Source organism: Morus notabilis, unplaced genomic scaffold (genome assembly GCF_000414095.1).
Source record: "Morus notabilis unplaced genomic scaffold, ASM41409v2 Scaffold2558, whole genome shotgun sequence".
In the NCBI taxonomy this organism is placed as follows: domain Eukaryota; kingdom Viridiplantae; phylum Streptophyta; class Magnoliopsida; order Rosales; family Moraceae; genus Morus; species Morus notabilis.
The window spans coordinates 32,410-57,418 of record NW_010363908.1 but is presented as its reverse complement, the minus strand read 5'-3'; the positions used below and the strand labels follow the sequence as shown (position 1 = coordinate 57,418).

The 25,009-nt window shown below is 31.7% G+C and overlaps 1 protein-coding gene across 1 annotated transcript; it reads right to left on the bottom strand.

The window, feature by feature from the left end:
* Positions 1–16,530: 16,530 nt before the first annotated feature.
* On the bottom strand, positions 16,531–20,787 carry LOC21385652 (pentatricopeptide repeat-containing protein At1g80270, mitochondrial). Its single transcript, XM_010105184.2, has 3 exons — positions 20,562–20,787; positions 19,245–19,833; positions 16,531–17,950 (listed from the first exon to the last, which is right to left on the bottom strand). The coding sequence occupies exons 1-3, from the start codon at positions 20,594–20,596 to the stop codon at positions 16,703–16,705; spliced, it is 1,872 nt and encodes a 623-aa protein (XP_010103486.1). The 5' UTR covers positions 20,597–20,787; the 3' UTR covers positions 16,531–16,702.
* Between the last annotated feature and the right edge of the window lie 4,222 nt (positions 20,788–25,009).

Sequence of the window (25,009 nt, the reverse complement as noted above, 5' to 3'; positions counted from 1 at the left end):
GGATCATGCATCCAATATGTGGTCCCTACTCGGTGGACAACGAAACTAAATAATTGACAGATCGAATCGTATATATATGTATGTATGTATGTATTAATTAAAGTACATGAGTATATCCAAATAAAGACAAAAAAATGCAGAACAAATGAATGAAGAACTATGTAGTTCAATCCATCAATTTATGGATGAAAAGAGTTGTTAGTTAGTAAATTTGTTGGTAAAAAGTTGTAAATTCAAAAACAAAATCATTAACGAGTTGTTTGGTTGGGGAATTTGTATCCCGATTCGAATCATGAGTCGTGGTTCGCTATAGTATTTTTTCTCACAAAAAATACACGTAAATCGAAAATAATTTTAATATCATGCATTGGGTTTAGAATAGTAATTTGGGATGATTTCTTCAATAAAAGAAAATAAGTTTATGGAGCTAATTTGATTGACTTTTGATGGCTAATTGATTTGGTGTGTATGAAAAGAATCTGTGAATGAAAGGTTGCCTCGTTTAGGGTATTTTTGGGGGAGAAATGGATGTAGTTGATATTTGATCATCATTACCATTAAGAGCTTTGTGATATAAAGGTGATGAGGTGGTAGAAATGGAAAGTAGAGTACTCTTGCTATATATTCATATGTGTGTGTCCGTAAAGGTGTGCCTTGGATGAGAAAAAAGTGAGCTTTTGTGTTTTATGGTTTTAAAAGCAATTCAATGCCATATTTTGGGGCATGAGTTTTAGAGGTATATTTTTCAGAAAAAATCTTTGAAATTGAGTTTTGAGTGTGAAAATATTCTGCAGAAAGAGCTGCCTTGATGTTCTTGGAGTAAAAAATAGAAAAAGCGGTTCTTCGGGAGGAGGACGTAGTGCTTTCGGGATAAAGTTCTCAAAGACGAGTGGTACTCGCTAAACAAGACCACTAAGAGGATACTCCATAGCGGCGAGAACATCAAGAAGGGAGTTCTTGAGTGTGTAAGACCGGTTTGGTGTTTTGTAATATTTCAATCTTAGTGAATTGTTAACTATCTGGGCGTGGCTCCACAGATATAGATATGTGCACCGAACTACGATATTATTTTATGGTATTCTTTAGTTTTCTCCTGCATTATTTGTATTCCAGCACATTTTTTTTTACCGTTCATTGATCAACTCAGATTTTGATCATTAATTATAGATGTTGTTAAAAGTGTTGTATTACTCTTTGTAATACTTGCCTAAAAATCAGACCTTTCAAGAGTAAAGAAGAACAATTATGGATTATTCGTTGTTCTCCATTTTATTAGAATTGGCCTCGACCCAATTCCTTCCCAAAGTCTAATCCCCGTCGACGATCCTGGCCTTGAGATTAAGCTTGACCTCACCTTAATCCTAGTAATAATTTTTTAGCTAATAAATTTTTAGTTAGTAAAAAACCAGAGGTTTTGGTTATAATTGGGTCGACTTGAAATTGATACGAAAAATACGGATCAATTTTGGGTTAAACCCGCCTAACCTGAACACGACACGAAATTTATAAAAACTAAAATATATATTTTTCATTACATATTTTAGATTTTATTATGAACTTATGATATCGTGATGATTATATTTAAAATCTTATACTATTATTTGTTTAATTTTGATAGATGTTATTGTATTTTAACGTGTTATGGATTTTAAGTTATTTTTTATATGCAAAAAGTTAAAGAAAAGTACATAATTTTCGTGTTAATTTTAAGTTCACAGTTTAATTTCGTGTCACGGATAATTTTCGTGTCGTGTCGTGTCAACATGTAAAGTAAAAAAATATTTGTGTCACAAGTCGTGTCTGAATTGACTATAAATTTAAAAAGAAATGATTAAAATACTATACGAATATGATACGTGATACGAATTACTATCTCTACATACGAAGATTATAATTGGAAAGTACGTACTTGAAAGATGATGGAAGGTAGGTGCCAACTGGGTCACGTTTAAATATGACCTTGTCCTTTTTCTTTACATAGTCGTTAATCACGGGCAAGTTTAGGAAAAGATCTTTTTCATGTCTATCCCGTAGGATATATTCCTCGTTATGCACCCAATTTAGTATATAATATATTTTTAAAATTAGATCTTATTGTTTTATTAGCAATATGGTTATAACTCCACAGATTAAAAAGAATTGCTTCACGTTTTAAACATGAACATGGACTTTTTCTTTACATTACATACATAGTCTAAGTAAATATGATGGAAGGTTGGTGTCAACTGCCAACCATCTGGTCACGTTTAAAATGACCTTGGCCTTTTTCTTTATATTACACAGTCAGTAATCACTGGCAGCAAAAATAAATATATTAGGACAAAAAATTAGAATCGTGATTCAGAATCATTATTAATTTATGTGTATTTTTTATAAGAGAAAATACTATAATAAATCACGAATCATTATTCAAATTATGGTACGAATCCTCATACTAAATTACCCTGAAATTTTTCCAACCGATTTAAACATTTTTTTTTAAATTACTGACCAAATTAAAAATAAACTTTATTTTTGGGCGGTTTAAATGGTTTGATCTTTTTTTTTTTATAAAACTAAACCAAGCCAAATCACTCAAAAGTGATTTACGTGGTTTGTGCTTAAAATTAATTCTTTTAAATATTTAACAAAAATTATAAAATGTCTAAAAGTTTACACTTTAAAGTTTTAATACAAACTAAAAACCAAATTAAAAAGTCACAATAACACATATCAAAGTTCACCAATAATAATCAGACTAAAAGGTCAAAAATACAACTAGATAATATAAAGACAACACAATTAAATTTTAAACTTGAATTAAAGCTTTCCATTGGTGTTGGTAAACCTCTGCTCGTATTGATATCCTTAATCGAAGTCATGTTTAGTTGGGCCGGTGACGAAGAGAGGCGATGTGACAGTGACGATATAGCGAGTAGGCCAGTGCTGCAGAGAGAAAACGTTGGCGGCTGGATGGGCGGAGGTTAGGATTTCATTCCATGATAAGTTAAGTCTTAGTTGTATATGTTGGGTACGTTTAAAACTCATTCTAAAATAATTTTATTTTTTATATGAAAATAAAAATGAAAATATTTCAATTTCAGATATAAATTATTTTTAAAAATACGCTTAGTAGTTTTATCAAGAGATTATTTTTAGTGTAAAAAAACTCATTAATGTCTCTCTTTCTCTCTCTGCTCGAGAGAGGAGAAAACGAAAATAAAAAATAAAAAATGACTAAAAGTCGTTTTTCATTTCTCTCTTACACTAAATCAAAAAATTATTTTCATTTCCGTTTTTATCTTTATCACGCCAAACGCAGTTTTAAAAATATTTTCATTTTTTCTTTCTTGAAAAATGTGAATAACAAAAACGAGATCAATTCTAAACACAGCCGTTGATTCTTTAGGATCCGTTTACGTCGCTGATTCGAGTTTTTAATTCGAGTTGAGATGTGATTTTATGTGAAAACTTTTTACTATTGTAAAAAAGTTAAATATAACTGTTTCTGAGAACTTTTTACTATAATAAAACTTAAATATTAAATTTAAATCGATGAAATCAACGGTCTTAATTTAATTTTGTTTTCTTGATGCTGATGATGAGTGATTTGGAGAAGTATAATTTGATTTGAATTAATCGATTTGGACGTATTAGTGGATTTTTTTGAAGACAGCTGGAAACACGTGATAGAAGAATCATCATTTTTTATGATAAAAACACGTAAGAACCAACAAGCCAAGTTTCGCACGTAAGAACCTACAACTGACGAGCGACTTGTTTCAAAATTGATGTCTCATCTGTCACGAGAACTAAAATAAATCAAATTAACAAGAATAATTGCCATATATTTTTTTTAAAAAAAGGAATTGATCATATATTGGCAAATCAATGCAAATAATCCAAATATAAACCGATGTGTGACCTTTGCCAGAATTCAATATAAGAACTTTCTCAATCATAAATTAAGTCAAACTGCTTTTTTTTTTTTTTTTTTTGCTTTCTATATTTACTGTTTTCCCATTTTTTTATGAAGGGCGAAACATAAAAAAAAAAAAAATTATCCCATTTTTTACTTTCTATATTTACTTTATATTATTTTTTTAAACAGGTGATCCTACTTAAACGGACGATCATACTTAAACAGACGACCCTATTTAAACGGACGATCACACTTAAATGGACGACCCTACTTAACGGACGACTGTACCTTTGAAAAATGGTCCGCAGTGTTGGCAACTAACTTGGAGATATCATAATTTTAATTCTTAGAAATTATTTTTGAGGCACTTAGAGAGCCCAGATTTAGGCGTGTAGTGACTCGTTGGAAAGCTCTACGAATCTACTTTCTATTAGAATTGATTTTGGAATTTTTTAGACTTAATTGTCAAATTTTAAGTAATGAGAAATAATTTGTTTATTTTGGATAGTAGAGAGAAAAACGAGCAAGGAATGCGAAAGGAATTAAGCTCGGATTATTGCTAAGCAACTCAGGTAAGTCTAGTATGTTTTTTTTTCCTCTACAGTGCATGTAAACTTTGTTTCATAGACTTCCTATGGAATGTCTAGAATGTTGTTGTGTGATTTCTGTGATGTTATTAACGTTTATGTTATGTAAAAGCATGGTAGTATAAGTGTAAGATATTCGATATGAATTTGCACGATCAATAATGAATTGAAGGTGAGTAAGTGCATAGTAGCAAATTTGTTAGGCTACATGAAAGCGTGCTAGGGTAAGTGTATGATGTTAAAGTGAGAAAGCATGTTGGATAGTGAATTGGTTGTGAGTATGCACACAATAACATGCATGATAGGCTGATACTGCCAAATCTTCAAAGGACTAATATTGTGATATTGAAAACTGATGAAATTATGATTGAACCGCGCAAGTCTCTTGAGCCAGGTGGGCAATGATAGAGACCATATAGAATTTGTGAAATTGTTTGCGCTGGCATACTTATTGTGATATTGATAGTGTTGAAATTGTGATTGAGCCGCGTAAGTCTCTCGAGTCAGATAGACAATGACAAAGGCCATATTGTGAAATTGCGATATAGTGAAATTGAAATGCGATGGCTGTTCTCTCGAGCCAGGTGGGTGATGACGGGGAACTTGAGAATTTGTGAATAGTGAAATGGCATGTGGCCATATTGAGATTGAGCCGGCGACAGTACTGGAAGAGTTCTAGTGAAACATAGTGCACGTGCATAGTGTAAGAACTTATCAAGTGATTATTGGAGATAATGTACTTTGTGTTTATGTTTATTATGTGTGTATGTAACTCTACTTATTGAGCTTGTGCCTCATTTAAGTTTATTCTATGTTGTAGGAAAAAGTAAGAGCAAAGCAGAATAGAGCAGAGAAGTTGGCTTCATTGACCGCTGTACATATGGTTAGATCTAAGAGCTACGTTGTAATATTTTGGGTTATGTAAATATGTTTTATGACTAAGCTCATTGTGAAAATTTGGATGACTGTATTAAGATGTATATGTTTAAATACTTAATGTACAAGGATGTGACTGAGTTTTGTTTAAAAATTTTTTAAAATACCAAGAATCGGGGTTTAGTGTCTGTGGGTTTTGTACTGTGGCACACCCTTAGGATTGATATAACGTCTTATTGAGATGTTAGTAAAAGGGGTGTCACAGATAATGAATAAATTCATCCTATCACTCAAAAAAAGAAAAATAAAGTTTATTTTTGGACAGTTTGATATTTTTTATAAAATTAAATCACTCATAAATAGTTTGTGCAATTTGTGTTTAAAATTAATTCTTTTTAATATTTAACAAAAGTTATAAAATGTCTAAAAGTTTACCCTTCAAAGTTTTAATACAAACTAAAAAGGAAATTAAAAAGTCACAATAACACAAATCAAAGTTTACCAATAGCCAAACTAAAAAGTCAAAAATACAACTACATAACATAAGACAACACAATTAAATTTTAAACTTAAATTAAAGCTTTTCATTGGTATTAATAAACTTCTCCTTCTACTGATATCCTTAATCGAAGCCGTGGTGAGTTGGTTCGGTGACTGTCTGTGGGTTTTGTACTGTGGCACACCCTTAGGATTGATATAACGTCTTATTGAGATGTTAGTAAAAGGGGTGTCACAGATAATGAATAAATTCATCCTATCACTCAAAAAAAGAAAAATAAAGTTTATTTTTGGACAGTTTGATATTTTTTATAAAATTAAATCACTCATAAATAGTTTGTGCAATTTGTGTTTAAAATTAATTCTTTTTAATATTTAACAAAAGTTATAAAATGTCTAAAAGTTTACCCTTCAAAGTTTTAATACAAACTAAAAAGGAAATTAAAAAGTCACAATAACACAAATCAAAGTTTACCAATAGCCAAACTAAAAAGTCAAAAATACAACTACATAACATAAGACAACACAATTAAATTTTAAACTTAAATTAAAGCTTTTCATTGGTATTAATAAACTTCTCCTTCTACTGATATCCTTAATCGAAGCCGTGGTGAGTTGGTTCGGTGACGGAGAGAGGCGCGTGACAGCGACGTTATAGCGAGTAGGTCGGTGGTGCAGAGAGAAAACGTTGGTGGCTGGATGGGGGAGGTTTGGGTTTCATTCCATTATAAGTTAATCTTAGTTGTATATGTTGGTTCTTTAATTTGATTTTGTTTTCTTGATTCTGATGATGAGTGATTAGGAGAAGTGTAATTACAGAGTGTGGAAAAGTGCATCTTATATGGAATGAAAAATAGAAATAATAAAAATTCTTACATAAAAGATATTTTAAAAGTAAAAATTATATAATAAGCGGTTTCGTAGGTGGTTTGGGCTGTGGTGTAGGTGGGCGGTTTGGAAGTTCAAACTACTAACCAAATCATATAAATTATTTGTGTAATAAACCACTTAAATTTTCCAAAATTAAAACTGACAACACCAATTAAAACAGGCTCGCGAGAACCAAAATAAATCAAATTAACAAGAATTGTTAGATCTAGGTTAATTACGTTTAGTGGCTCGAGCCAAATAAAGTTAAAAAGTAAATGAACACGCAATATGGTATCACAGAGTAGGTGTGCGCACCAAACTGCAATACCATATTGCGTGTTCATTTACTTTTTAATTTTATTTTGCTCGAGCAACTGAACGTAATTAACCCAGATCTAATATGAATGATTGCCAGATTTAAAAAAAAAAAAAAAAAAAGAAGAATTGATCATATATTGACAAGTCAATGCAAATCTATTACTTATATATAAGGCACTATAAAACATGTGCATGAACTGTTTAGCTGGTTGCTTTCAATCAGCCAAAAATTTTCGTTTTTCACCTTAAAAAACATTGCCTTTTTCCATTTGTATGAAGTGCTTGGCTGGTTATTTTTTTCCTTTTGTCATATACACTTGCCTAGGTGCTAGGTTGCCTAGTGCTATATATATATATATATATATATATATATTCATATACGGTGGATATAGACTTGAATTACGCATATACATTACTCAATTAGAAAAAAACGGAGTCTTTACAAAAACGTTATAAATTTTAGGCTCAGATTGATTTATTTCATAAGAAAAAAATATCCGTAAAAAATGTCACGGTTATGTCACACAATATATTTAGAATACAAAATATACTCTTAAGCTTTATGATACGTGTCAATTAAGCTCTACAGTTTTTTTTTTTTTTTTGAACTGCTTGTTGATCAAGAGAGTATAATTGTCTAACAAATAAGTTTGTTTAAACAATATGACAGTAAATACAAGACTTTTTTGGAGTGTGACAAAGTTTAATCGACCGAGTTTTTTTTTGACATTATTCCTAAATATTTAAGAAAAAAACGCATATATATACAATGGGCTTGGGGTTAGAAATTTGGGCCCTACTTTATTTCCTTGTATGTATTAATTGGTTCTGCCTTATTCTCTCTCTCTCTCGTTTTGGCATAAGCAGTGGATAGCATTTAGTTATACATAAAATGAACTTGGGTAAGAAATTTGGGCTTGTAAACACTGCCCTTTTGTGCGAACGTATAACTTAACTTTTTTTCTCGGGAAATAGTTGAAAATAGGCCAATATAAAAAATTTAAGAAAGTGTATAGGCTAATTTTTAGTTATAAAAATTAATAGGTCATAACTTGTCAAGTTATGGTTCATAATCAGATAAATTATGGATAGATTTGTCAAGTTATGGTTCATAGCCAGACAAGTTATGGACAATTATAGACAATAACTTATCAAGTTATGGTTCATAACCAGACAAGTTATGGACGAAAACAGTAATTTGGCCTATTTATTAACTTATGTAAACTATTGGCCTATTAATTTTAATTCATCTTAAGTCTTAGCCTATTTCCCTCTTTCTCCCTTTTTTTCTTTCATTTTATTTTCAATTTTTTTGGGTAATATTTCCTTTTATTTTTTATTGATTATATTTCATTTGAAATTTTTTTTTTTTAAAAATACATCTTTAATTTGTTAAGTTAGTGATAAAATAAAAATAAGGAGAGACATAATAAAAGATAAATAATGAAGAGATATAGCAAGTATAAGGCCTGGAGTTGGTTTTGTTTTTGTTTTTTACTTTTTGAGAAAAAAAATGAAAATTGGAGAAAAATGACGTTTGACACAATTAAAGATAAAAATCGTAAATGAAAATAATTTTTTGATTTAGTGTAAAATGAGAGAGAAATGAAAAACGACTTTTAGTCATTTTTTATTTTTTGTTTCTATTTTCTCCTCTCTCGAGCACAGAAAGAGACATTAATGGATTTTTTTATACTGAAAATAATATCTTGATAAAACTACCAAACGCATTTTCAAAAATAATTTATGTTTGAGATTAAAAACATTTTCATTTCCATTTTCATACAAAAAATAAAATTATTTTAAAATGAGTTCCAAACGCACCCAAAGTAACGACAGAGAATAAGAGAAATAAAGTAGAGAGCCAATAAGAAAAACGAAAGTGGTATAAAAATAATCAGAAGATAGAAAATGAAGAAAATATAAAGAAATGATGTATAAAGCAAAAAAAAGTTATAGAGTAAGAATAAGGAGAGACAAAAAAAAAGTAAAAAAAAAAAAAAAGAGAGAGAATGATCAAAAGTATGAAAATATTAAGAAATAGAAAGCATTAAAAAAAGAAAAAAGAAGATAAAATATGTATAAAGAGAAAAATTATATACAACAATAGTGTTTTATATTGTTACAAAAAAAATAAAGGAAGGGGTCATTGATAATGTTTTATTTTCTCAGTATTGAAAGGGAGAGAAAATAAAAGAATAGAACGATAAATTAATTTTTGAAGCCACTCTATTTCCCATTCACCCCATTTGATTATATGCTTTTCAAAATTAAATATATTATAATTAATATACTATAATATAAAGTATAATATACTACAAAACGTATATTAAATTCCAAACTAGCTTTCCATTATTTTAACTTAAATTTTTGTATAATAAATTAATAAATTAATTAATTAATTATATGTATATTTTACAATAAAAATAACTCATCGGGTAAATGGGATGTCGTGAATACCCCTAAACACTTGACGGGAAAATCTGCCATATACCCTGCCAACTTATGTGGGTTAATGGTGCAAGGATGATGAGTATTTTTATTCGCGAGACGGGTTGACAAGAAGATCACTCCACCTCAAATCTATCACATTGCCATCCCTAGGAGCGGATTGTAGAGAAAAAAAGGGAGGTTTTAGAGAGAGGAAGTTTTTGGAGAAAATGGGGAAGAAGAAGCTCCGGCAAAATTTTGCCTACCTGTGCGACCTATAGCTGCAAAAGTATTACCCGCGACTACGTTACAACTTCCGCTTTTAATAAAGCATGTATTTCGAACGCCGAAGAAAGGAAAAATAAATAAATAAAAGAACTATAGCCGCAAAAACCCCTACTGGTTTTAATTTTTCCTAAAATAAACCCATCTATGTGAAAAAAATAAAATGAAAAATGCATTTATAGCGGCGAAAAAATTAAAAAGGCCTCGCGACCATTAATATGTTAAAATCTTGCAATTTCCTCTTACCCACCACGTGAAATAAAAAGCGAGTCCATGGATGGATTTGGGCCAAGTATGTGGGGGTGAAATTTTTTGCCCCTACATGCCTTACATTAGGGCTGATAATTTCGAACACAACACAAAAATTACACGAGATAAATAAATTTGGACCGCATGATTATTAATTGGGTCGTTAACGGGCTGACTGTATTCGTGCCAGCCCGTTTAACACGCTTAACCCGTTTAGTTATATGGGCCGTCATCGAGCCGACACGGCCCGGCCCGGCCCGCCCCATTTATTTACTTTTTTTCGTAGATAAAGGTATATTTATTATTATTTTTATTTATTTATTGTCTTAGCTTAGTTATCTTAAGTCTTAACCATATAAGTTATCTATTATGTGTAGAAAATAACAAATCAATTCGTGAAACTATGGATGAAATTACTAAAGATGTTTTTACTTTATATATCAATGAGCCCACTACTGGTTCATCTCAAAATTTTCACAACCTCAACACCTCAAATGCACAAGAATTTCCTTGTGGCATGCCCAAGCTATAAATTTCCTTTCATGAATAAAATGTTTTCTTTTTCCATGAATATGTTAAAGCAACTGGAAACTAATTTTGGTTTTTAGAGCGTTGTTGGGCATTCAACATCAAGCCTCAAAGAAGACATTTTCCTATATTTATTTTATGTTTTATGCACTTAAACATTCAAATGTTTGGTTATGTTTTCAAACTTATTTAAATGTACTTGGTTATGTTTTCAAACTTCTTTGGATGTTTGGTAATTGGTATGTTTTGAAACATACATACTTGATAATCTAGTAGTATCATATATATATATATATATATATATATCTGTGTGTGTGGTTGATATTTGGATATTTTAATGTGTGTTGGCTATTATCCATGATTTTAACTATAAGTGATATTAAGTAGTCAATTATTATAGTTTTGAATACAATATAAAATTCCACTATTTTTGCTAGTTGGGTGATAAACGGGTCATGTTTTTTTTTTGTCGGCCCGTCACGGCACGTTTAGTAATTGTGTTCGCGTGTCGTGTCGTGTTAACTGTGTTATTAGCGTTTCGTGTTCGTGTTTGGGTTTCTGACACGTTTATTAATCGTGTCGTGTTCGTGTTCACTATAATCGTATCGTGCCGTAATCGTGATGGTCCGAACACGACACGTAAATACGAATTGCCAGTCCTACCTTACATATTGCAAGTTTTCTTAACGTGTTTGACCGCTTTTTGACTTGCCTCAGAAGCAATAAAATACACCCCTGTTGCTATTTGTAGCGGCAAAAAATTTCGCACCTACAAATTTAATAGCTAATACGCCCAATTCTTGTAGTGATAATGCTATAAAAATGATCCATTTATTTATAGTAAAAATTAGATTAAGGAGACGTTTGGTTCATAGATTAAAACTATGTGATTAGAACCATTTTTTATTTACGTGTATTTTTTGTGAGAGAAAATACTATAACGAACCACGAACTATGATTCGAATCAGGGAACGAATCTAAGTACCAAACATCCCCTAAATTACAATGTTGAAATAAAAATGTTTTCTGAAATATTTTAGGAATAGTAAAATCATATAATAATAATAATTATTACAATAATATTCAAGTTTCTTGCTATAAAATTAATATTTGTATCTGTCTTACTATAAATTATGCAGTAGTTATATTAATATTTTCAATTTTTTCTATTTGTAAAATATTCTAAATTTTTTCACTGATATTTCGACAAGATAAGTAAAATTTTGCTTTATATCCAACTTTCCCGCGTTGCAAGCAAAATAAATATAATAGATCTCAAGGATCTGTAAAATTGCAATAACGTCGGTTGTCGCAGGCGAAGAAAGTTGATGTTTTTGATAATATCGATTCTAATATAGTTCATATACAGTGAATGAACATGTATTGATAAAACCAAGAAGAAAAGGAAAAAAAAAATCGTTAAATCATTTGCTATCATTTACTGATTTATAATTAAAATTCTTTCTTTTTATATTTGCATATAGTCGTTTATTTCATTGTCAATTCTTGATAGAACTCAAGTATCTTTTTTCTACTTTTTTTTTTCTCATGAAAAACTTGGAGGATTTGATCCTTAATCACAATGATTAATTAAAAAAATCCTCTTAAACTTTTTTAACACTTTACCGAACTTTTATTCATAACATTTATTCTCCTAATTGTTATTCCGTTAACAAATTTTTTATTTCTCTCGCTTTAGTTATTCGAAATAACCGCATGAGTGGCTCATAACCCAAAACGAAGGGTATTAACGTAAAATGCACCTTTCTTCTAGGTTAGCATTCGAAAATGGTGAAAATTTTGGTAATAAACTGAAAACATTTGGAGGTTTTTTTGGTTGAAGAAATCTTAAAAAATGTAACGAAAAGGGGTGAAGCTTTGAAGGTCATTTGCATACTAAAGCAATTCTAATGGCACAATGACTATTTTCGTATGTCTTTCTTTGATGCGCATAAGTGATTTTGGTCTTTTCTGTGTTGTTCACTGTCGAATTTTCTAATCTTTTTGTTGATGGGTTAAAAAGTTTTAAGGGGTAGAAAGAAAAGAAAAGTGTTCAATTACAGTTGGGATTTTTGTTTTCTGGGTAGGGAAATTGGTGGGATTGATCTAAATTTGCTTGGTTGTTTGGATTGGAGAATTTTTTTGGTTTGAAATTTTCCGATTTGGCTATGTGGGGTGCGAGTTAAAGAGTGGTTTTAGATTCATTTTTGTTCTTAACAGATTGAAAAAAAAAAAAAAATCGACTATTTTTTTTTCACTTCTTTTTTGAGTACCAAGTTTGAGCCGGGATATGGTAAATGTCACTTTCTCGTTATCTAAAATTTCTGTCATTAATCGGAGCCGGCCATAAAGAGAAACGAGGAAAAGAGAAAATGAGAGAGTGAGTTGGCTAGAATTTTAAAACCGTCTCCGGGCGCGTTACCGTTCAACCCAGAAACTTGGTCCCTAAATTCGTCTCGATGTCGTCTTCTACGTGGTAGTGGCGGTGTGTAAAGTGATACTTTTATTGGAGTGGATCTGACACGCTTTTGAAGTGAGACGTCGTTTGTTTAGGTTGTTGTCTCTAATATGTTTGTCGGATGGTGGCCATGCTCTTTTGACGTTTTGTTGCGTGCAGCAGTAAATTTCTTTTGAATGTGGTGTTTTCGATTGCCGGCGGTGATTGCAGCGGACAAGTTTCCCCTGCCATTTTATGTTATTTGCTCGAGCTCGTCATATCTCTTTCAAAGTCCTCTGCCATTCCCATTAAACATTTGACCTTGTAGAGCTATGTGTGAGCATATTATGTTCTTGTCAGTGTTTGTGTGAATGTTTCTTTCTTTTTCATTTTGGTTTTTGTTTGTTTTTTTATTTTTTTTTCTTTTTGGCTAAATAAAAGTAAAGGAAAGAAATGGTGTAGAATCTTTCAAACAGCCTTGTGTGGGTATGTGTAAAATTATAATCGTCACTCCTTCTCCTTCTTCCTCCTTCCTCTTCAGCTTCAAACCTCACCAGCGCTTCCCCTTTCTCACTCCTTGCTCCTCTCTCAACCAGACAAAGAAACAGAAGACTCTTCAGAAGACCACCGCCACTCCCAACGCTCCTCCGCCGAAGAGCTTCAAGTGGCTCTTCACTAGCCCCAAGGCCGACGACGGCAACGACAACAATGGCGGCGGCGAAGCCGGATTGGAGGGCGACACCACTGTCAAAGGCTCGATCTTGGCCGGATTGTTGCTCGTCGGCGTTTTTGGTGGATTTTCTGTGTGAAAGTTTGTGAATTTCATGGAGGTTTTTGATGAACAGGGCAAAATTCAGAAATGACCGTGAAATAAAAGAGAATGTAAGAAGGGGATGAGTATAAAGGTAAAATTATCATTTTATAACATAATAAAATTAAATGTTTTAGTGATTTTACGTGGTATGTGCGTTCACTTCGCTGATTCGAGTTTATAATTCGAGTTGAGATGTGATTTTGTGTGAGAGCTTTTTACTGTAACAAAAAAGTTAGACGTGACTATTTCTGAGAGCTTTTTACTGTAGCAAAACTCGAATTCTAAACTCGAATCGGCGAAATGAACGGGGCTTTAATGTTTAAAATTTAACTGAGAAAATAAAAAAAATACATGCTAACGATTAATTATTCAAAAAGAAAATTTATTATTTTTAAAATTTAGAGAGCATTATTTTATTACAAGGTCAATAATTGAAAAGGAAAAAGTATAATTTGTCCTTTAATAAAATATAAATTCTTAAATATATGTATATATACTTATTATGATAATTCATTTTTCCCGTTTACTTGCATTTACATTTTTATGTCTGTCAATATTCATTTTTGTTCATTATTTATATATTTTTTTACAACATCCAAGATTGTTAATATTCAAATACTCGTCAGTTATCTATGTTAAATGTTATGCCTCTTTGATGTCTTGCCTTTCTTACGTTATCTATATATATAATATGCTTATTGATATAACTTTCCAATGCTTATAGTTTGATTGTAATTCGTTTAATATATCATTACTATATTTTTTAATGCATCCTCAATATTTAGAAATCACCAATATCATAATTATTTGCATATCATTTTCATAATACTCAAAGACTGTCATTTTTCTTTTTAATCATTAGACTAGTGCCTTACTCATCTATAATTGGTGTCTTTAATCATAAATCACCATAGACCAGTGCCTTACTCATCTATAATTAGTGCCTTAATTAATTTAGACCAGTGCTTACACGTTGCGTAAATGTATTTATTAATTCTATAGTTCATTCCCCACCTTTTTAAATGAGTGTCGTGTTTGCACCCATGCGTCCTCATACCATCCATAACTATTAGGGTGTATTTAGTTACAGTAAGGGAATGGTAATAGGAATGAGAATGAGAATAGGAATGAGAATGGAATGGAAAACAAAGTTGATTCATTTATTTGGTTATACTTAGAATTCTCTGGAATGGAAAGCTTACCCTTATGCTATATATAATACTAATATTTTATCTATCAATATAATCTATAAGATGTAATATAATATAATAAAATTATTATTATATAATTATGATATATAATATAACAATATTATTAAAATTGTTAATATAATTATAATATTATAATATATAAAATGTAATATAATATAATAAAATTATTATTATATAATTATGATATATAATATAACAATATTATTAAAATTGTTAATATAATTATAATATTATAATATATAAAATGTAATATAATATAATAAAATTATTATTATATAATTATGATATATAATATAACAATATTATTAAAATTGTTAATATAATTATAATATTATAATATATAAAATGTAATATAATATAATAAAATTATTATTATATAATTATGATATATAATATAACAATATTATTAAAATTGTTAATATAATTATAATATTATAATATATAAAATGTAATATAATATAATAAAATTATTATTATATAATTATGATATATAATATAACAATATTATTAAAATTGTTAATATAATTATAATATTATAATATATAAAATGTAATATAATATAATAAAATTATTATTATATAATTATGATATATAATATAACAATATTATTAAAATTGTTAATATAATTATAATATTATAATATATAAAATGTAATATAATATAATTTTTTAAAATAAAATAAAATAAAATAATATTATGCATAAAATATACAGTTATTATATTTAATTTTATAGAAAATACTACTATCCCAATTATTATTATAATTATTTGTTACAATATCACAACTATATTATATTATAATGATAAATATAATTACAATGTATAATACATAATATAATATATTATTATAATATTAAATGTGGTATATTATAATATACGTATATAATTATAATATATTTTATTATATGTTATAAGATATAATTACATTATAATATAAATTATTATAATATAATATTAATTATATTATAGATATTTATATTATAATATATATAATTATAATATTTAAGTTCCCCGCTAACCCGGGAACAAATGCATTCTGCTTCATTTGACATCATTTAATTTCAGTGCTTAAACTTCCTTTTAGTCTGGAAATGAGCTATGTTGTTATATTAGCCGACTTCAAGCGTCACTTTTTAATAGGGTTTGTACATGAATTGGTGATCGACAATTTTCATTGGTTCAGTCACTGACCGACGTCGTCGGCTTCTCAATTCATGAAAACTGAGCATCAAACTGACTGATCAGTGAAGGTTTTTTCAATTGGTTTTGGTTTTGTCATTAATTTGTTGCTTGATCAATAGCAAAAAAGGGCGGCACGACAAAACGGCAATGGAGTAAATGGTAACTTGAATTAGGGTTTTATGAGAGATTGAGAGGTATGGGCCAAATGTCATATAAAAAAAATAATTAAGGAAAAAAAAAACAAATTGTTAGATTAGAATACAATTTTGTATAAAGAGATACGAGAATAAATGCTAATTAAAAACTGAACTCCCCCGAATCCCGTTTCTTTTTAAGTCGATTGATGATTAAAATCTGAATGATTGAAACTTTTTATCATTAGACAACACCTAAAAATAAGGAAGTTAAACTTTCAGCGACTCGTATTAAATTTAAACAGCATTCAATGCATGATAAATTAGCTGATAAAACCAAAAAAATACTGGTAGCTCATTCCAAGAGAAACCAACAAGTTCCTCAATCAAGCAATTCAGACGCAGCTGTCTTCCTAAATGCATCAACCTGCGTCAATTGCGCCGCCAAGGCTCGATTTGGGAAAATATTATCTGCCTTCATTCTCTCCCTAATCCCATAAGCTGGTGTCTTGGCATTTACGTAGGCCTGAATAAGAGCTTGGAACTGACGAAATCTAGCATCATAACCAGCCTGCTTCATCCTAAGAAACATCTTTTCTGTGTTGTGAATATCACCTTTCTTTGCGTATTCATCCATTATAGCCATATAGGACACATACAACGGCTTCAATTGGTTCTGTTGAGTGGCCTTCTGCAACACGGAGTCAGCCTTTTCTATCTCTCCGGCTTCAACATAGAGTTTCACAACTGAATCCAACGTCATTCTGGAAATTTTGCCATCATTCTCCGCCATACGCTTAATAAGATCCTTGCCTCTCGTCAGCATCTTATGATTCGCATACACCCTCAAAAGCGCGTTGTAATGGACTGCAGAAGGCTTCTTCACAGCTTTTAGCATCTTCTCAAAAGCATCCTCAGCCTTTTTAACCTTCTTTAACTTTCCCCAAGCTTCGATCGCAGCAAGGAACTCACTAGTCCTGGGATTTGACTCGCAAGCCTTCCAAACCCTCTCCACTTCATCAGCATGTCCAAGCTCTGCATAAAGTAGAAGCAGATATCTTCTAACCTTAGGATCCTCATTCAAATTGTCCCCTTCCATCTCTTTCAGAACAGCTTCAGCTTTCTCTTTAAGTCCAGCAATGGCATAGTTCCTCGCTAAGACTGCTTTTGTATGTGTGTCTGTTTCAATACCTTCAGCCTTCATTGTCTCCAAAATATGTTCCATCCCCGTTATGTCATTGGATTGGCCTTTGACATCTATCAATATTCTGTAAGTCATGAGACACGGTTTCACATTCTCTTTTTCCATCAACAATAGTACATCCGCAATTTTCTTCCTGTCAGTCCTTTTGTAAAGAAGGAGCAACTGGTTGCAAGTAAATGATGTGAGCGGTAATTCAAGATCTTTTATTTTGTTGAACACTTCCTCCGCTTTCTTTGAATTGTTGGCTTGGACACAGTTAGCCAAAAGGGTTCGGTAAACTAACTCCCCTTTTAAGGACTTCGGAATCTTCTCAATGAACTTCTCTGCCCTTTGAGGTCCGTATACTTTAGCAATCAAGTCGACGCGAGAAGCATAATCTCTTTCAACGAGTTCAAGTTTTTTCCTTGACTCCAGCCACTCTGAGAACTGCACAAAGAAGAAATGGATAAGTATGTCAAAAGCTACGGAGTCTTAGAAAACCTAAAATCACACAGGGAGACAATGAATATGCTCACAGTCGGTGGCAGCCAAAATAAAGCATAAATATCCTATTCATAATTAAGTCATAAAAACAGGAGGAACGGAAAAGGAAAATTGCAGAAAACAAAGAATTCCAGGCAATTCAGAGGAATCTAAAATTCCAGAAAAATGGCATTTGAGAATTCAAAGAACGCCCAATGCCATTTCTTATTGGAAGCTAAGAAAAATGGTCTATATGATGAAAGAAAATAGATCTCAACAAATTGGTTATTATGAGGATATCCATCATGGACTGAATAACTAGTCTGTGTGTGTGTGTGTGTGTGTTAGAATAAATAAAGCAAAATTTAACTGCAGATAGCATGAAAATAACACAAGAGAAAGAGTTTCAATTTGCTAAAAAAAAAATATATATATATATATCAAAACACGCTATCTATTATTTCCAAATACTATCCAAGAGCCCTAGTGAAAGAACTTATAGAAAATACAAGCATAACTCCTTGTAATATGAAAACCTTAAGCCAATAGCGTGGTGCAGTTTGGGCATTCAACACTCTCAGATGTGCTATTCCCCCCCACCCCAACACCCACACACACAAAAGAAGATTCCACGGAGAGCTTAGAGAAATATGTTCCAAATACCCTGGATATGGTACAAACTTTGCCATCCCATTCTCCATGTTTTAAGCGTTGGTGCTATAGATAAAACTCATTGCACACCATCAAAGACCAAAAGTCTCAACCAACCAGAGAATGAAGAAAATAATGATCAGAAATCCCATTGTTTATGCAAATTGAGTGTATATATCACCATTGTGGAAAAGCATTACCACACATCAAGAGAAATCAACTAAATGCCTCTTGTCTGTTTTCTAGTCTATATATATAGAGTCGATCAGTAATATTTAGCATTTCTCACTCGTGAGAGAGAGAGAGAGAGATTGGGAGACAATTGAAGTATGAGGCAAAAAGAAAAGAAAAGAAAAGAAAATTAACAGAGCTTTCGAACAAGGGCAAGGCACAAAAAAAAAAACAACAAAAAAAAATCATGAATTGAGTTACTAAATACCAAGACTGATTCTAAAATTGGACACAGCAAGGCTTTATCTAAATCATCCAGGAAATGCATCAATCAACAATCAACAGAAAAGTAAACATAGGTTTTTAGCACTAGAAATTGAATATATAAGCAAATGAACTACAGAAAGAGTGCATAAATTAGAGAATGGCAACTCACCTGCAATGCCTTGCCATACATTCGATACTTACGAAGCTTGCGGATGACAAAGAGGATCACTCCACGGCTCAAATCATTTCCTTCTTTAACCCACTCATCAAGAGCCTTAGGCAAAGGCATACCTCGAGTAACCATGACTGTCCTAAGCAATGAGTTAGTCCTAGAAGACACGCTCTCACTCAATCCAGCCTCAGTGTCCATCTCAAGCTCATTTTTGGACGAATCAGCAACTTCATATTCATCTTCAGAGAAATCTGGTTCAGAAATCAGTTCGTCTTCATCCACGTCTTGAGCGTTAGTGTTTTGAACTGTCTTAACACTGTCTGTTTCTTCAAGTTCAGAAAAACCATCCATCAAATCATCTTCCTCTCCACTGCTTTTTTCACCGGCTTGTGAAGAAAGAGTGCGCCTGACACGAAGTACATTTGCAGAAACATGATTTCTGCGGTGAAACCCCTTTGACGAGAGACACATATCAGATGTCAATCCAGAAGATTCAAAGTTACCGGCTTTATCTTGTACGGAAAAAATTGGTAACTCCGAATCAGCAAAAGAAGCGCTAGACGCACAGATGCTAAATCCTCGATTCCTGATTAAGAGAATAAAGTAAATAACAACCACATCAAAGTCTCAATACAACAAACCCGAAAAAAAAAAAAAGGGTACTATCACATATGAGTCCCTTCTTTAAGGAAACAAATATGCTAAAAATGACTTAGTTCTTGATAGTGAAATTCAGATTTGGGTTTTCCAGTAGTCAGAGAAATGTAATTTATTGCTATAAAATTTTACAATTTTAAATAAGTTACTAACTATTTACCAACAAAATTTTGGTTTCCTTTCAATAAAAACTTTGCAGTTATCTTGAAATTTTCTGAAATAAAGTTCGTCGTTAGTGTAACTCTTTTTCCATGTATTTTTGTTTTTTCCTTCTAAAACTTCAAATGCTAAAGAGAAAACGTGTTTCCTTCATTTCAACTCGAAAAATTATTCCCCTTTGTCTTTCAAACACTTGCACAGAAGAACAAACACTTTGTTCCAACACTTTCTTCCGCATAACTTTCAGCCGAAATGGCGATCTGAGCAAACTTTCTTCAAAAATCGATGACAGAAACTAAAAAATGAAAAATAAAGAGGACGAAGAAACTTAAATCTGTTTACTATCTCCATAACCAAGCAGAGAGATGAATAATAATTTTGAAGTTCCTAGGCACGAAAGCACGAGAATAACAAGACCCAACATAGAATTTTCCTTTCATTTTTCTTCACTTTCTTAGTAACCAAACATGAAAATGAGTAAAGCAAAATCGATGATACCTGAGAGGAGCAGAAGCACGGCGAAGAGCCCACATGGTGAGTGATGAGAAAGCGAAATCAGAAGCTTAAACAGCAAAAATGGCGGAGGAGCTTTTTCGATGTTGTAGAGTGGTGGTGACGGTGAACGTTTTTGTACATAAAAAGCTAAAAGCCGAAAAGCCCCCCCTTTCTTAAAACCCTAAACCCATTTGAGAATGCCGCACAACAATTTCCTCTTTATGCTACTTTTAGGCCCAGATGTTACTGAAATAAGAGATGGTGCCCCTTCACTCTGCATAAATAACGAAAAATACTCTGTTGTGAACTTTTTATTTCATTGTAGATGTAGAATTTACTAAGGGGCCGTTCACTTTGTAGATCACACTCGAGTAAGCTCAACTTGAGTGTGAAATTGAGTAAAGTTATGTGTTTATTAAACGTAACTCAAATTTCAAACTCGAGTTGGTGAGTTTCACCCACTCCTTGTTTTCTCATTACTCAAGTTTGATTCTACAGTGCGGATTGTGTCTGTAGAAAATGATACTTCTTTGTAATTGGAGTTTAGTTTTAGTACAAGTGAACACAAAACTCAAGTTTTAAATGTTAAATTATTCTCTTCCTAAACACTTAATTCAAAATCCAAACCAAACTCAAATTTTTTACAACTCAAATTCACTTTTTTAACTCTAATCAATAAATTTAAATTAGTGAAGTGAACGCGCCCTAAACGATCACTAATTTAGGGAGTTTCTCTGGTAAACCGTCATATTAGTATGACCAATTTTTTTTACTGTTAAATATAGTTAAAATTAAATTAGATTAAAAAGTATATAAAATAAACAATTTTTATACGAATCTGACAGTTGCATCTCCGTTTCGCACAAATGGTGGAATCCACGGGAGTGTCATGTAAGATCCACTATTTATGTGAGATGGGATTAAATCTATGAAATTGATTATCATTTTTTTTTTTTAACTAAAAACTAGTTTCTCTGTGATGTTTCAATAAAGAAAAAAAATTTTAAACATTTTTTTCTTTTTTTCCTTTTTCCAAAGTACAATATGATGAAGGGGTCATGGAATATTGGAGAGGATGAAACAAAAATACCCAAGTAAAAAAAAGTTAAAGTTTTTTAGTTTTTATTCACGTGGTAAAGTTCAAATCACACGTTTAATTTTAGTGTGTTAAATGAAGTGACATAATATGATTGAATCCCAAATGAGACAGGAGCGGTAAGACTATGTCTTTATAAGTGTAAAAATTTAAGGTGCATTTGAAATTGGTTTTTGATTATTTTTTAAAATGTTTTGCACGTTTTTGATGCACAAAAATGAAAACAGTCTGCAAACTGTGTTTGTTTAGCAAATGTTCTAAAAACAAAAACGAAAACAAAAAACAATGAAAATGATTTTTGTGAAGGAATTAAAAACGGTTAAAAGTTATTTTTCCTTTTCTATTTTTAATTTCTAGTACTTTTCAACAATTTTATAATATATTCATTAATAATTATAACCAAACATGATTTCACTTTTTTATTATACTCAAAATAATCTTTAAAAAACTAACCAAACGTAGTTTTAGAATCGGTCCTAAAATGATTCTCAAAACAATCTTATTTTTATTTTTATACTGAAAATAAAATCATTTTGAAAACGTTACCAAACGGGCCCTTAAATTTTACCTCTTTCTTTTTTATAAAATATGACAAGAGGGCTTGATAGGTCAAGGTATGTTATTAGGTATCAGCTTACAGTAATGGTTTAGCAAAAAAAAATAATAAATAAATAAATAATGCCCAAAGGCTAAAAGCAAGGAAGTCACAGAGTGGCTTCTTCCTCTAAAGTCTCAACATCACTAACATCAAGAAACAAAGCTTTGTGAGCAAGCTTATGGGCCAAGACATTATCTGATCTGAGAATCCACTTGAAAACTATCCCAGGAGAATCAGATATGGCCATGATGGTATATGGAGGAAGAAGAAAGTGATCGTCCAGTTCGGAGGAGGAACTCTAGACGTCAGAGCCTGATAGGACTCAATAAGAATGGTCTTGGGTAGTTAGTTTGATAATAGAATTTGTTACAGTGTAGTAATAGCTGTTAACAGTTTGTTAGAAGGGTATTAGTAATATAAAAAAAGGTATTAGTATTTGGGTGAGGAGGGGATTGATTAGAGTAAATTTGGGAAACCCTTAGGAGAGCTAACATATCTCTCGAAAGTCTGTAAATTTATCTTATAATCAAGTCTAATTCTTGTTTTCAATAATAATCTTTTCTTGGTTCTTATCAGAGCCTCCCTTCTATAGGCATCTAAAAGAAACGCAAATCTCAATTACAATTAACAGATTTTTACAAGTCCTACACCTTTCAGTGTCTATACGACTCATGAGGCCTCTTCTTAGAGAGTGCGAACAACAAGTCACCCACCTTTTGGTATGTATAAGACCATTTCTTAGAGAGTGTGAACAAGTTCCACACTTTTCAGTGTCTATAGGACATCTTCTTTTGTAGAGAGATAGTTTCCTGATGTTCTTTCATTTGAAAGCAATTTTATGCAAATATAACAGAGAAATAATAATGATGAAAAAGAGGAAGAAATAGTACTTACTCTTGTCTTCAAATACACAAATTTCTATGTGTTTTCCTCTATTCTTTTTCCTTTCTCTACATACAACTCCTCTCTCTTTTTCTTTTTTTTTTTTTTTTTTTACTCTCTCATACTCCCTCACGTATACACACTGCACATGCATATGCATGCTGTTGTTATTTTTTTATTTGCATTTTATCCCACGTTTTATGGGATAGTGTTCGGAGAGAAAGAGTAGTTATTTTATAGCCTATCCACTCCCTTTGTTTTGATTGGTTCATTTTTATCATGCTTAAATGTGATTGGCCAATTCCTATTTTGTAGGAAAGGATATCAACAACTTCGCTGGCCTGAGGTTGTCCCGCCAAAACGCTTCGGTGATCGTTGAATACGCAGTTGATTACCTCCAATTCGCGCCTCCAACGGTGGTCGGCACCCTTAAGCACTTGATCATTCTGCACTTTCCACAGCTGGTAGCAGCAATGGCGCCCCAAATGATGAAGTCTTTATTCGGAATACCATGAGGGGAGTTCAGTAACCACTCGACACAATCAGCTCCATTCTGTAGAGGTAGAATCTCCGTCTTAACACACCAAGGGCCAACAAACCAGCACATAAAGCAGATATGTGCATCAGTCTCCAAAGTACCTGCACAAACTGAACACACAACATCAGAAGAAAACATCCTCACCCGGACCCGAGTTGGGAGAACTCCTTTCACCACACGCTACAAGAACACTTTGGCATCGTCCATTTTATAGATTCGAGTTTTCAATTCTAAATTTCTACAGTTAAAAAACTTTCAGAAAACGTCACATCTAACAGTTAAAAGCTCTTAAAAAATGTCACATCTTAGCTCGAATTAAAATTTTGAATTCACGAAGCGAACGAGATCTTTATAACGCAAACTCCAAATCCTCCTACCCAGTGCAGACTTCGTCTCCTCCCCTTCGTTTGTGAAGAACCTATAAGCGCTTTGATGCTAATTTTCCTAACTCCTTAGTTGTTCATTACAACCAAAAAAAAAAAAGGTTTTCCAATCACATATATAAAGCAGCTCCACTAAATTGTACTGAAGACAATCCAACGGAACTCCATTAGCAATTATTACAAGTAAACAAGGAAAATTACCCACAGAATTCAGATATAATGGCGAAAAGTGCTTGGAGTTGAACTAGGTTTAATCCAAGTAGCGAGAGGTTGGGAACGTCAGCTCCAAGTTTCCACATGTGATAAACACCAATATCAAGACCCAATCCATCTTCATGTCATCGCCATAAGAAAAATGCTATTGTTGTTGCAATTAAAGGTCTCGTTCATTTTACCGATTTAAGTTTTTAATACTAAGTTTTTATAGTTAAAAACTCTCAAAAAAATATTACATTTAATTTTATCTAATTTTTCTACTACAATTAAAAATTTTTTAAAAATGTCACATAAAACTTAAATTCACGAAGCGACGAGGCCAAAATTGTGCGCAAGGCCGATGCTCCATGAGTTACCAATATTACTGAAGAAAAACGCCTTGTCGTTGATGTTCCTCACTGCCTCCCATTCTGAACTCTCAAAATTGAACTTTTAAACAAAGAATTGGACAGTTTTCTCGAACCCAATATCTTTCCTACTGCATCGAAAAACACCATAAAGATCGACTTGCAATGACACCAAGTATGCCCCCGTATGTTTTGCAGATGACGTATTCGCGAAACGGATGAGAAGCAACAAAACTTTGCTCTTACGGAATAGAACCCATTAAAATCAATCCTCACTAGTGATCCCTTTTTACAAAGTTTATATTACTTGTAAAGGCTAAAATAAAGTTAAGTCCACCGCATTATTTAAATATAAAAATAACTCGTAACAACATTGGGTCGTCCCATGCCA